Source organism: Pteropus alecto, unplaced genomic scaffold (genome assembly GCF_000325575.1).
Source record: "Pteropus alecto unplaced genomic scaffold, ASM32557v1 scaffold196, whole genome shotgun sequence".
Taxonomy (NCBI): Eukaryota; Metazoa; Chordata; class Mammalia; order Chiroptera; family Pteropodidae; genus Pteropus; species Pteropus alecto.
In genome coordinates this window covers 4,873,167-4,886,478 of record NW_006439717.1, presented here as the reverse complement: position 1 = coordinate 4,886,478, position 13,312 = coordinate 4,873,167, and the positions used below count along the sequence as shown (strand labels likewise).

The 13,312-nt window shown below is 35.3% G+C and overlaps 1 protein-coding gene across 3 annotated transcripts in view; it reads left to right on the top strand.

The window, feature by feature from the left end:
- Positions 1-13,312, top strand: part of TMEM117 (transmembrane protein 117) — a 372,922-nt gene that overhangs the window by 2,848 nt on the left and 356,762 nt on the right. For 2 of the 3 annotated variants that reach the window (XM_006916877.3, XM_025050288.1), the window contains exon 2: positions 6,576-6,880. In XM_006916877.3, coding sequence (XP_006916939.1) covers positions 6,604-6,880 — 277 coding nt within the window. In that variant the 5' untranslated portion in view covers positions 6,576-6,603. Of the gene's footprint in view, positions 1-6,575; positions 6,881-13,312 lie in introns of those variants that run through there. The other variant, XM_015593145.2, reaches the window with a different exon arrangement.

Below are 13,312 nucleotides of genomic sequence, written 5' to 3'. Positions count from 1 at the left end.
TTGCCTCCCTCCATTCTTTCACATCTCTGTTCAAATGTCACCTTATAATGAGACCTTCAACTTCCCTCACTCCTAATACTCCCTATTAACTTTATCCTGCTTTAATTTTCTCCATCAACTTATAACTTTCTAAAATACTGTATATTTAATTTTTCTCTGTTTAATGTCTGTTTCCTACAATGAGACTATAAGATACGAGGCAACGGGGGGCATTAGTTGTTAGTAACCCTCACACATAGACCAGTGGCTAGAACAAAAAGACAATCAGTAAATATTGAACAAACAAATGATGAATGTTATTGTGGAATTAACAAATCTTGACTTCACCACTTTGTATATGTGGTTTGGACAGGTAGCTTAAGCTTTCTGAGCCTCAGTTTCAAATAAGGAAAATATTCATCCTTTCTTTATAGAGTTGTTATATTAAAATCCTTGAATTGTATATGAGAGTAGCATACACAATCACTCAGTGAATGTAATATATAGTCGATATTATTTTCATGCTCATTTTTCATGGGCGTGACCAAGAGTCATTTGTATTTCAACAATGGTCTTCAGGTAGGAAGTACCTGGAATTGACCAGGCACTTTACATATGAAATCTGCTTTAGTCTTCTCTACAACTCTATGAGAAAAGTACTTTCATGGGGATTTTACTGGTGAAGAAATAGAATCTCAGAAAAGTTAGAGATTTTTCCAAGGTCACAGAACTAGTAAATAGCAGAGTCAGGTAGAACTGGACCATATTCTTCCTACCACTTTAGGCTGCCTTCTGGAAAGCAAATGTTAATGATTCCTTTGAATCATTATAATGTCATGCTAATGGTGTGATGTTGCCCATTAAAAACACTAAGGTAAAATGTGATATAAATATATTTTACTATTGTTTATCTTTTAAGATAAAATATTAAATAATTTAAAGTTCTGTCTCCCTTTTTGACATATAATTTTAAAACTAATTATATTCTAGGGATTAAATGAAATTATTGTAAATTGTGTTCTGTTAACTACAAAGAACTTCACGTATATTAGTATAATACTACAACTAAGCAATTGAAGAAAGTAGCCTTAAACTTTGTCTTGAACTAATATAGCCAAGAACTGTCTAAAACAGCTATATGAATCACAAAGTGCATATCACAAAAAAATAAAGTAAAGGAGGTATTTTTAAAAGTTATTTTTTAAGAAATTGGATTCAAGGTGCTGAGATAGTGTTCATACTCTTGGCAGAGTCCAGGCACAGAATACAACCCTTTAATAAGAGCTAAGAGGGCCCACAGGTGAATTTTCGGACATAAATACCAAGGAGCTTCAAGAAATTTGGAGAGATTCTTTTTTTTTTTAATCCTATAATAGAGCTCTATAGTGATAATGCTCTGTTGATGTTACCTGGTTAGATATTACTAGATGCTAAGACATTAGCAGAGCTGTGCTTTGGGGCAGTTTACTTGACTAGTAATCATGTCTCTTGTATAGCATATTTTATTAGTTCATCAGGGACTTTTCAATACACATCATTAATTTTTTTTTTAATGTAAGTGATATATTCCATCTTGATTCTACTTGTCATTATATACAGACTATTGCCTGAGCCAGCGTCCCTGTTGAGAAAAATGAAATTCACACTCCCAAGTCCTTGAGTGTTTTATTTATTTGTAAAGACCCTAATACGGAAAGAAGGCTGGGTAATCTGGTTCAGTCAAACAAAGTATTACAATTATTAGGGCATTGATATTGCCCTGGTTTGGTATCTGATTATCTTTTACTTAAACTGTTGGACTTGCCTCTAAACTAGTCTCTCCATTACATCATGCCTCACACCATTGATCATTTACCAAGTTGACAGAGAAATCTTTTCAAAACCCTGTTCCAATCAATCATATTGCCTTTCTGCTCTGAAACTTTTGATTTCCTATTCTCTTCTCAGTAAAATGCAAAATAACATTTTTATATAGTCATCCTTCAAGTGGCCTCAAATTTTTCTTAACTCTCACAAGATACCCCCAAGTGCTCTCTGTTCCAGCTACACAGAACTGCTGATACACCTCTATACCCATCTCAGACGCTCTTGTCTGTGCTTTTGTTCAAAGTATCTTCCCAACCTGAGTGTCTTTCCTCCTCTCTCATTTTTCCTTTGAATTCCTCTTAATTTTTAACCTTTAGTACCAGGTGAAATACTGGCTTATAATAAAATGTGCAGCATTTCTAATATCTAGTGTAAATATTAGAACTCTAGAGTTGAAAACCATGACTGAAAGCCTGTGGATTATCAGGCAGTATATAATGTTTCAGCCTGGAGTTACCAATATCTTCATCACTGCTATTACATGAAAAAAGCAGAGGCTTCCAGGATATTGATAGTTGCATCTACCTAAATGATGTCATTACTTACAAACAGGAATTAAACGATGTGGATTAGTCTAGTTTTCAGAGATTCAGTGTTTTCTATAAGCATCACTGGAAAATCACAGAATGAACATCAGTGATGCATTGCCAAAGGATGATCAGATCAACTCTACCACGGTCATTTTGAATAGTAAAGTAGACAATTTCATCCTATAAGTACTGTAAATCTTATATCAGTTGGCTTTGTTATTAGGAACTTCTTAAACAACATGTAAAGGGCAAGATTTTGGAATTGATGTCCTGGTGTGGTGAAGGCCATAGCATTGAGTGTTGAAGCCAGGTGGCCCAGATTTGAATTTCAGCTCCGGAATAGATTCGTTTTGTTCTTTGGTAGGAGATACTAAACTCTAAGTCTCAGTTTCAGCATTTATGAAATAAGAGTATTTTCTTCACTGAGCTGCTATGAAATTTAAATGAGATATTTGTAAAGCTCATTAGCACAGTGGCTGGTATACGGTAAGTACTCAGTAAGTGTTAGCCTTAGTCATAGTGTTAATGCAGAGTCTAGTGCTGAAATGAGATGGTGTTGGGTGGGGACACATCATTGCGGTCTTTGGCCTCCCCTGCTCTTCTCTTCCCTTAATGGAAGCTGATGGCAGGTTTCTCTGCCTTCTTCTCATCCTTCCTAAGCAATGACAAGGCTTCTTTTTTGGAGCGTATCACTCAGCTCATCCAGGAGGTGTTTGTTGATAGCCCACTATGATTGGCACTGTGCTGTGCCCTGGAAGTAAAAGTCTCCTCTCTGAGGACCTATGATCTAGTTAGGAAGAGAAACACATAAATAGATCACCTTACTATGATATGCTAAGAGCCAAGATAAAAGCACATTTCATTAAGATAAAAGCTCGTCCAAGGTTGTAGAATTGAATTTAAAAAAATTAAAAGGGTTTGCTGACTATGTATACTGTGTAGCATAGTCAGTTTGAACAACCTCAATCCTGGCTTGTTAACATTAGAGTCACCAGATGATCATATTGATCATAAAGATTTATGTGAGCTACAGAAGTGAAAACAATTTTGGTGCTCTGAATATCTGGTACCCAAGGAACTAGAAAACAGGGCCAAGATACCTAGGCAAGTTTTTGGCAACCCTGTGTATTAAATCCAGAAGTAAGGATCAGCAGAGGTTTTATTCAAGTTATTTTGTAGGTTTTGAAATTTAGAATCCCTAGAAGACATCGCTTCAGCTTTAGAGTACAAGGCAAGAATAAATATCATCTGGTTTAGAATAAAATAAAACAAACAAACAAACAAATGATCAATAACAGGTCCCTGTTCATTTGGTTAATATCTAAGTCACTGAATCTGTTAGTGGAAATTAAGAATAAACTGTAAACATGATGAGAAATACCTTATTGGAAGAAGCACTTCCAGCTTTGAGGTCTATTAGAAAAATCAGGGCTAGGAATGGATTTGGATTTAAATGCTGGCTCTTCCACTTCCTGGCTACGTGACTTAAACAGTCAGCAACTGCTCTAAGCCTTTGTTTTCTTCCCTGTAACATGGAAGTGATACTAGCAATACAGTAGGAATTAAAATCTGTACTACTTTAGGACTGTTGCTCAATACTATAGTTCTCTCTCTCGAAACAATATACATAGTGGAGAGGAACAGCTATCACTCACTTTTTTTTTTTTTTTGAATGTTCTAAATCAGTTTGAGCATGAAGACATTAGCTCACGAAGCAAGATTCTGAAGTTAAAAACAACAATAGATTAAGAGTATGCCAGCCTTCCACAAAGCATTTATTAAAAAAAGAATCAAGATCATATGTATTCCGTGTTCTAAATTCTACTGCCTTGATTGTTTGTAGGTTGGGGCAGGGGAGATGTTGGTCCAACTACATCAGAATTCCTCACGAGTAAGAGAAACAACATAGAAACCTGTTAAGCAACTTCTTAAATGATACCCCTATCCAGTTCTGATGGCATGTAGGAACTACTCATTGGCCTTGTTATGATTTCTGTGTAATTCTCTTGTTGTGGTGGTCTTTGGACATTTCCAAAGATGTTGCATGAAATTCAATTGACAATTGACCCATTCTGACATCCTTACATATTGAATGCCATAAATATACATGGTATTCATTTTTGTTCTTTATTGCTTTCTCTGCTCTTTTTGGTGTGAGAACCACACAGGTTTCTGCTGCGGTACTGAGTGATAAATTGCACATTAAAAAAAGAAAAGAAACTTGTAAAAATCACCATTACTAAGTGTCTGAGCTGCAGCCCCTGGGAACATATTTCAAAGTATTCACAAAGATCACAAGGGACTTGAGATTACTTCAATGATTAATCCAAGTCACAGTGACTGTTTTACTGAATTTTATTGTCAATGCTTTTGTGTGCTTACATTGCTTTTCTAAAATACTTAAGACAAGTCTTCATTAACTTAGATTGTGGCTTTAATTGACAGTCATCAACCTAGAATATTGGATTGGGATTTGAGGTCCTTGGAACCTATTCTCAGATCTTTCACTGAGTTAGAGTTACTTCAGACTTGTGGCTTGATCTTTGTACTTTTAGCCATATATATGGCTTATATTTTTTTTTTCCTGTGTTATAGAAGTATACAGAGTTAATATAATCATCTTTAGAGAAGAATGTATCTCTACAAGGCATTCAAGGATGACATCTCTGAGGCTGGGCCCTGGGTCTGCCCTCTCAGGCAGGGAAAATGCCTTGAGCTGATCTGGCTGCCTGCAGGGGATAGAGATCAGGACTTGGGGTCAGACTTCAGAGGCTCAAATCAGAGCTCTACTGCTGGGTGGCTTTGGGCAAGTTACATAATCTGTGTGAGCATCATTTCCTTGCCTGTAAATGAAGTGACAACAGTATTTCAGAGGGTTGTTATGACAAAAATGAAATCATAAGGCATGCAGACATCTAATATAGAGCCTGGATATCAAATACTGTTGGCTTTGTAAGGGTCCTTCTTTTCTTTCTAAATAAATTGAGAAAGAAGAAGAAGAAAGAATTGGCAGATCGTGGTCAAATTTTATCTTTATTATCATTTTTATCCCAGATTTAATCAGTTTAATTTTTGGAAGAAAAAAAAGATATATCGCTTAGTCTGAGCACCATGCGGGCTCACCAAAACTGAACCCCAGAATCAGACTTAATCGCCCAGTCACAGTTCTGATGGACCTAGTAAGGCTTGTGTTGTTAATGTGCAGGCTGGCTCTCAAAGAGGGAAGAGAGGAGCTGAGCGAGACTTTGGATGTGGGGTCTGGAAATCAGCATTTTAAGAAAACTTCTGTACTTCCAGTGCACATCTAGGTTTTTGACTCACCGCTGTAGGTGTGTCACCTATTTTTCGATGCCTCTGTGCCTTTGCATATGCCTAGATTGAGCAACCTTGCCTTTGTCACTTGGGGAAAATAATCCTACTAATTTTCCACTCTCAAACTTGGGTATCTCCTCCTCTGCGAAATCTTCCCCTTTTTCCTCACTTCCCACAAGCAGAGTTGCCCAGCCCCACCTAGGTGCAACTATTCTGCCATAAATTTAGCTATTTCATAAAACTTATTCTGTGTTGAAATTATTTGACAACTAGATTGTGAACATATTTTATAAAAGTCCATACATGTTCGTACATTTGTCAATGTTGAGAAAAAGATCTGAAAGTATAGCCATCAAATTATTAATGGACATTAATAATTTGGAGGAATTAATAATGGAGGAATTTGGGCAGAGGAAGATGTTTATTTTTTAATAATGTGCTCAGTTTACGTCTACGTTGCTTTAATTTTTAAATGAGTTTGTATTAATGTTTGTGACATAAAAATAATTTAAGAGATGAAAAGTATTGCGTTGTTTTTCTGTTTCTTCCTCTTTCATGCTCTGCATTTCCTCTTGAAATGACCTCTACATGTTGTCTCAGTCATCCAAATTTTGGACAATGTTCTGCCATCTCCTATCCCGTCCTTTCCCTCTACTCTTTTATTCTTCTTTCCTAAATCTCACTATCATCATAGGTATAATTAGATAATGGGGAAGGGACAATATTTACTTTCCTCAATCTCAGGCTTGTCTTGATGTCATAAGTAGGAAAAGGTATCATCTTTTCCAAATACTTCTTTATTGAGCCATTATACATCTGAACAGGTAACAAGAAGAGAGAGATTTTTTTGTTCTTCTGCTCTAACCCTATGTTTCTTTTCTTATGCAGGTAAACTACGGAATTGAAGTTTTGAAGGATGGGTAAAGACTTTCGTTATTATTTCCAGCATCCCTGGTCTCGCATGATTGTGGCTTATTTGGTCATCTTCTTTAATTTCTTAATATTTGCGGAGGACCCAGTTTCTCATAGCCAAACAGAAGCCAATGTTATTGTTGTTGGAAACTGTTTTTCATTTGTAACAAATAAATACCCTAGAGGAGTTGGCTGGAGGCTTCTGAAGGTGCTTCTGTGGCTACTCGCCATTCTCACAGGACTAATAGCTGGCAAATTTCTGTTTCATCAGCGTTTATTCGGTAAGTACCTGTGAAATGCAATGTTGATAATTATTCAATTTCTATTCTTCAGGATAGAGCTTTGTTATTTCTAAATGGCAAATTAAAATGCATTTCAGTTTGCTCTTCAGCCATAATTTGTTACCCACTGCTGTAGCTAGGTTCTTCAGCTATTCTCTGTTTAATGAAATTAGCATGAGGTAAAATTAATGCTGAATTTTATTTAAAAAAATGGCTGCAGATATAAAATGAATGTATGCATAGTCTTATCTAGAGAAGACATGAAAATAGCCCTTTCCCTGTAAATGGTACCTAAGTATAGTATCATAAATAAATCAGAATTGGCTTTAAGATGTTTATTTTGAGCCTATATTAGTAAGGAATTTCTCGGGAGTAAGCAACAGAAAAAGAGACTAAATTAGTTTAAGAGAAAAAGATAATTTACTAAAAGGGTATTGGGTTATTTCACAGAGACTAAAGATAGAATGCATTTTAATAATTGGGATAAATGGAACCAGGAGTTTGAATTTTGTGAGGGTGTTCTTCATCTTGACTTCTCTATCATATCTTTATTCACCATTCACGGTGAAGATCATTTTATATCCACATGGAAAAACTGGCTTGACGCTCTAGATCCCGTTTCAACTCTCAGGGAAGAAACTGAAGTGAACCCAGTTTGGCTTGGGTTTTCATCTCTAGCCTAATTGATTTTGGTCAGGAGGTGGGTGATATTTATCCAACAAATATTCATTGATTACTTATTACATGCAGGCACTATTCTAGATAGTGAATCAAAAAGGCAAGTCTGGAAATTTGGTTAGAAACTTATGTATATGTTCTGTTTAATCTCTACTTACTCCTCAAACTATTGCCATCTGGTTCTATTATATAAATATATAAAATGTTCAAATTTTATATTTATTATACATGTACATAGTTTAAAAAGTTTGCGAGGAAAAAGAAGAAGGAAATGGGAAGTAGCTAAAAATGAGAGAAGGACCGAAAATAGTTTTTTGATTTTTGTTTTTGGTGGTGATGGTTTCATTTGCGAAGTGAGACTGATCTGCTCGTTGTTGTGGGAAGAAGAGCTGATAAAAGTCAGGTGAAAATATAGAAGAAAGGCAGCATTTCTGAAGATTCCTTAGTTGTGTGACATAGGACACACATAGAAGTAGTGGCCTTAGAGAAGTCAAGAGGAGAGACCCCGGTTCCTCAGAAATAGTCATAAGTGAGATAAAGATTGGTTCTCTAATAGGTAAGATTGAAGTGGAAGGGTAGAAAGGTTTGTGCTTTCTTATGGTGATCTCTTTTTCATTATGAAGAGGAGGAGCTAAAGATAAAGATGGAGAGATTAGATGATACAAGGAGTTTAAGAAAGTGGTCAAGGTTTGGCACAGTAACCTGAATGAGTGTGTAAGTGAACAGACTAGGGACAAATGAAAGGGTTACTGATTATCACTGAGGAGTGTTGAGGTTAGACCCTATGAATATGAATGACACCAGTCTACATTGTTGAACAGTTTTCTCTGTGAGACTCAGTCACCTGGAGCAGAATTTGAGAGTGATTCATCTGGGTGGAGACTGCTCAGGCTTGCTGTATTGAAAACAAAGGATAGAAAATAAATGGAGGATTCTAATAAAAGAGTTATTGATTTGATTAACAAGGGTTCTGTCCGTTCATGAAAAGGAGTTGAGGAAGATGATAATCTGGGAGGAGTGGGTAAGGGCCTGGAGATTTGAAAGAAACTGAACAGGTGAAATGGAAGTAAGAAAAGCGAAAGGCCTCGTGGGTGTGGTTAGATGACATGTTATAGCAGAATTACAGCCCTTCTTTAGTAGTGATTCCAAACTAGGGTGTGGTCTTCAGAGAATGGATGCTAAAGGAAGGTGGTGAGAAAGGTCATTGACACAGAGGATATCTGGGACCTGGGTGTTAGTTGGGATTCCCACTAAACATTTGAACAAGCATGGTGCTCTGCATAGTAACCATATGGATAGAAGTGGTTCAAGATGGGGCTGGCGTGAGGGGCGAGGGTCATTTTCCAAAAATGAGTGGAGGGGGCTGGGCAGACAAAATAATACATATCCATCACAAGCGATGACTGAATATGTTGTAACTCATTCATGAAATTTGTTCAGTGTGGAAAGTTAAGGCAAACTTAAACCAAAATATCCAATTTGGGGAAAAACTTTCTTTGTATGTTAAAAACTGATTGAGACTAATATGGTCAAAGTCATGGTATTAATAATAAGGACAGATCATTTGGTTTTGTAGTTGCTACATCTTATTAAGTTATTCTATTGCAGAGTCTTATCTATTATATTAAAATCACATTTCAGTCATAGCTTACTTTTTAATTCTCCTGTTGGTATAAATAATTCAGCCCTGAAAATTAACTCCAGATTCCAAGTGGTATATTGAGTACAAATTATTTTAAAATAGTGTAAAAAGTGTCTTATTTTTTAATTTATTTTTGCTTACTGTAGTAAAGATTCTATAACATAATCAGCTTTATCATTTCCACTTGGCAACATGGCAATTTCCTTCCGCTTTTTTTTTTTTTTCTTACTAAAAGTCTACAAAATTATATGGGGTATTAGAGAAAGAATGATAGCCTTTTGCAAATATTGGTGATAAGTGGATAAGGTAATGGACTCCCGATGGAATTTTCTAATGAACTTGAAACTTGTCTTCTCCTTCTGTCTCCTTTCATCTTTCTTTATGGCCATTGTTTCTTCCTTCATTCACAAACTCTTAATTATTTGCTTCTAATAGTTCTCTCCTCCCTAACACATTCTGGATTTTGCTACTAGAATAATTTTTTCTACATGGCTAAATGGCTCCTATCACTTACAGAACAAAAATCTAACTCCTTTGATTGGTGTCTAAAGCTTATTGTGACCTACTCCTGCCTGACTTCAAAGCTGATCTTTTGACATTCCACATTGTGCAGAATTATTTGCTTGTTCTCCAACTTGTGAGAGGAGGAGCTAGACTGAAATGTAGATAAAGATATAGAAGAAAGACAGCATCTCTGAAGGTTTCTTTGATCTGTGACTTAGGACACAGAAATAATGGCCTTAGAAAGGACAGAAAGAAAGACCCTGGTTCCTCAGAAATAGCCTCTCATGTTTCCTCATGCCTCTGTGCCTTGGCAAGTGTGCTCTCCAGTAGCTATCATGCTCATCCTCTCCTTGTTAAGTCAGCTAATTTATCTTTTCACATTCAAGTTTAAGCATTATCTCCTCTGTGATACTTTCTTTAACTCTCTCCAGTCTGTTATCTTCCCTCTGGGTTCCACTTGTGTCCACTTGCACTAAAGAGAGTATATCAGGATACTCTGGAACTGACAGCCATGAAACATTTTGGAAAAGAATCCAACATTTAATGCAAGCATAAAGGTTATTCTTATTGGCTTGGAATGTAGTAAATGTTTCCACCTTTGTTCTCAAGTAACTATCACTTAAACATAATTAATTTTTTAAAGGCCATATTTAAACCTTAACAATTTGTTAATATAAACTTGTGGTCAGTGATGGTGATGGTAATGATGGTGTATGTATATTGAAAAGGGGATTGTTAGTTATAAGTCCAGAAATTTTTGTTATAGATATTGGAATGATTTACAAAATAATCAGAATCATTTTGTGAGATCAATTAAACATTTTTTTTTGTAATTCTGTTATGAAATGCCAGATACAAATATTAAACAGAATGCCACTATCCCTTTTATTGCCCCTTTCATTTCATTAATTTGTGAGTCTTCTCTGATTTATTTTCTTATGGAAGGTCTCTTAATAGACTCCAAAAGGACAACACAATATTGCCAATTTAAAGCATGCATGAGGGAGAATGATTGAGTCTGTGAGCACATGATTAATCTAGTTCATTGGTTAAAAGTTTTATTTGTTAATGATATAAATATAACAATTTTGTGTCTATTTCAGTTAGCAACATGAAACCCTCTGATGCTTTATAATTTGTAGTGAGAATTATCCCAAATAAAAATGGTGACTCTTACAAATTTGAAAGTCCATGTTATCAGAGACAAAAATTATTTTAAATTATTTCCCTTTCCCCTTTGCTGTATGATCAGAATAACATGAGCGAGTTGGTTAGCACTAAATCTTTATGATTTTAGACTTGTCACAAATCTCAAATTTCCCAAAAGTGGAAAATAATTTCGGAGCACATGTGAAATCAGAATTGATGTATTTTAGAAAAATTTCTTTAGATTTAATACTGAATCTTGTTGAAGTATTATATTAGGATTTATGAAAATTGGATTCCATTGGAATGTCAGTTTTTATGCTTCCAATGCCTCCCTTTTCCATTTGTTTGGAATATTTCATTAAAAAAAGAAACGTGCTCAAAAAAACGGCATCTTAGCCTTTGGAGGATTATACATGAGCGATATCCATGATTAGAGAAATCTAAAATTATTATGCTGATAAGACATACAAAGGGGAATTTAATTTTTGAGCTTATTCAAGAAATTATTTTTATTCCAAAAAAGAATGGAAATGATTTACACTAACATATATGCTTAATAAAACAGGAATAGAAAATGAGGCCACAGAAAAGAGAGAAAATCTAATATATTTGATTTCATGAGTTTTGTTACTTTGTTGGTTTTATTTCTTAGGAGACTGAACAAAAAGAGAAATGTGATACATTATATAGCTCTAAATATTAGAAATGATAAAAATTGCAAGCTTTTATAAGGGAAAACTTTCTTTGCACTAAATTCTGGAATTTTCTTGCTCTAAATTCTGGTAAAGAATTTCTTTTTTTTTTGCTTCGTACAGGAGACACTGAATGGTGAAGTGGGAAATGCAGAAATGGATTTTATATTCTTGTATCTTGATGCAAACTTTCACAAAAGTTTAGAGTATAACTTTTGAGCATGAAAGCAGTTCTGTGACGTTCATAGTGCCCGAAAGTAATTCTATGAAGGGCAAAATGATCAAAGTCTAAGTAATGCCTTCTGATTGAGTAATTTTATTCAAGGATAAATCTTCGAACATCAAGATTGGGACAAATGTATTTCTCCAACAAACTCTCTTTGCTATTTATCTTCTCTCTTTTTTTTTCTTTCTTTCGTTCTTTCTTTCTTTCTTTTTTTTCCCCTAAAGCGTAGAGAGCCTCTATTGGTTGCAGTTTTCTTTTTGACATGGTTTGAGGGTAGGCCAGTCAGAATGAATTGACAGGTATAACATATGAAAATGATTCTGAACCTCTCTTTATCTTAACACATTGTTTTTTTCAAAACATATATATTTGTGTATATATTTATATAAAATTTTCATTAATATATGGTTTCCTAGCCATACCATAAGCCTTATGAGGGCAGAGATTATATTGTATTGCTTATCATTTAATCTCCGGTACTTAAATAATGCCAGAAACATAGTAGTATTTGATACATTTGAATGAAGAAATAATGTTTCTTTGTCTTTTACACGTTTTATTTGCCAGTGTTAATATTGCCTTTTTATAGTAAGCTTTAGAAGGGTATTTATTTGTTCATTCATAGAATGTGAGACGTGGTCTCAGCTCTTAAGGAATTTAAAATCTGGTTAAAGAGACAAGATACATATGCATGAAAAATTAATTACTCTGATAATACAAAGAAGTACATATCAAGCATCAAATGAATAGTGCAGACTGTGAGAGCTGTGGCAGTTCAAGAAGGGAGATCGTGGTGGGCCAGGAAGGCAAAAGAAAACTTTGCTGCCAATGTGAGATCTAAGCTGAGTCTGAAGCATGAGTGGGATTCAAATAATCAGATATGATGCAAAGAATTCATTACAAATTTTTGGCCATGGCATAGATGGTGTGAGCAAAAGAGATGAGAGCAACTTAACTATTTTTGGAGTGTGGAAACACTGAGGAGATCATGCTCATTTTGACTGGAGTGAAAGGTTTGTGTTAGGGAAGAGCAGAAGGTGTGGTAGAAAGGTAGGCTGAGTCTAAATTCTTTGGTCTTTTAATGCCAGTCTCATACTTTGGATTTTATCTTTTCCATTATGATAATTGAATCAAGGAAAGTATTTGAACAAGATGGAAGATGATGACAAGATTAATCTGGAATCAGGATCTAGAGGAAATTGGAGAGAGATTAGTGGAGTAGAAAGGAAGTAGGACAGTAGTTTTGGAGCCTCTTTCAGTCATTCAAGCTTGATATTGTTTGGGCCAGTCTGGAATACAGATGGGACAGTGGGCAGCAGGATGGCAAGATGTGGAACCTTGTGAAGCATCAACAACTAACGGGATATGAGGAGATGAGGAGATGGGTGAAATTATGGGTAAATAGGAAAATTGGGCTGGGTGACTAAGGGAATGATTATCTCATTTAAAAAAGGAGAGAATCATTAGGAGAATCTAGTTAGGATAATGAGTTCAGTAAATGATGGGTTCAGGTAATGAGAATGTAGGTGATGGCCCATTTA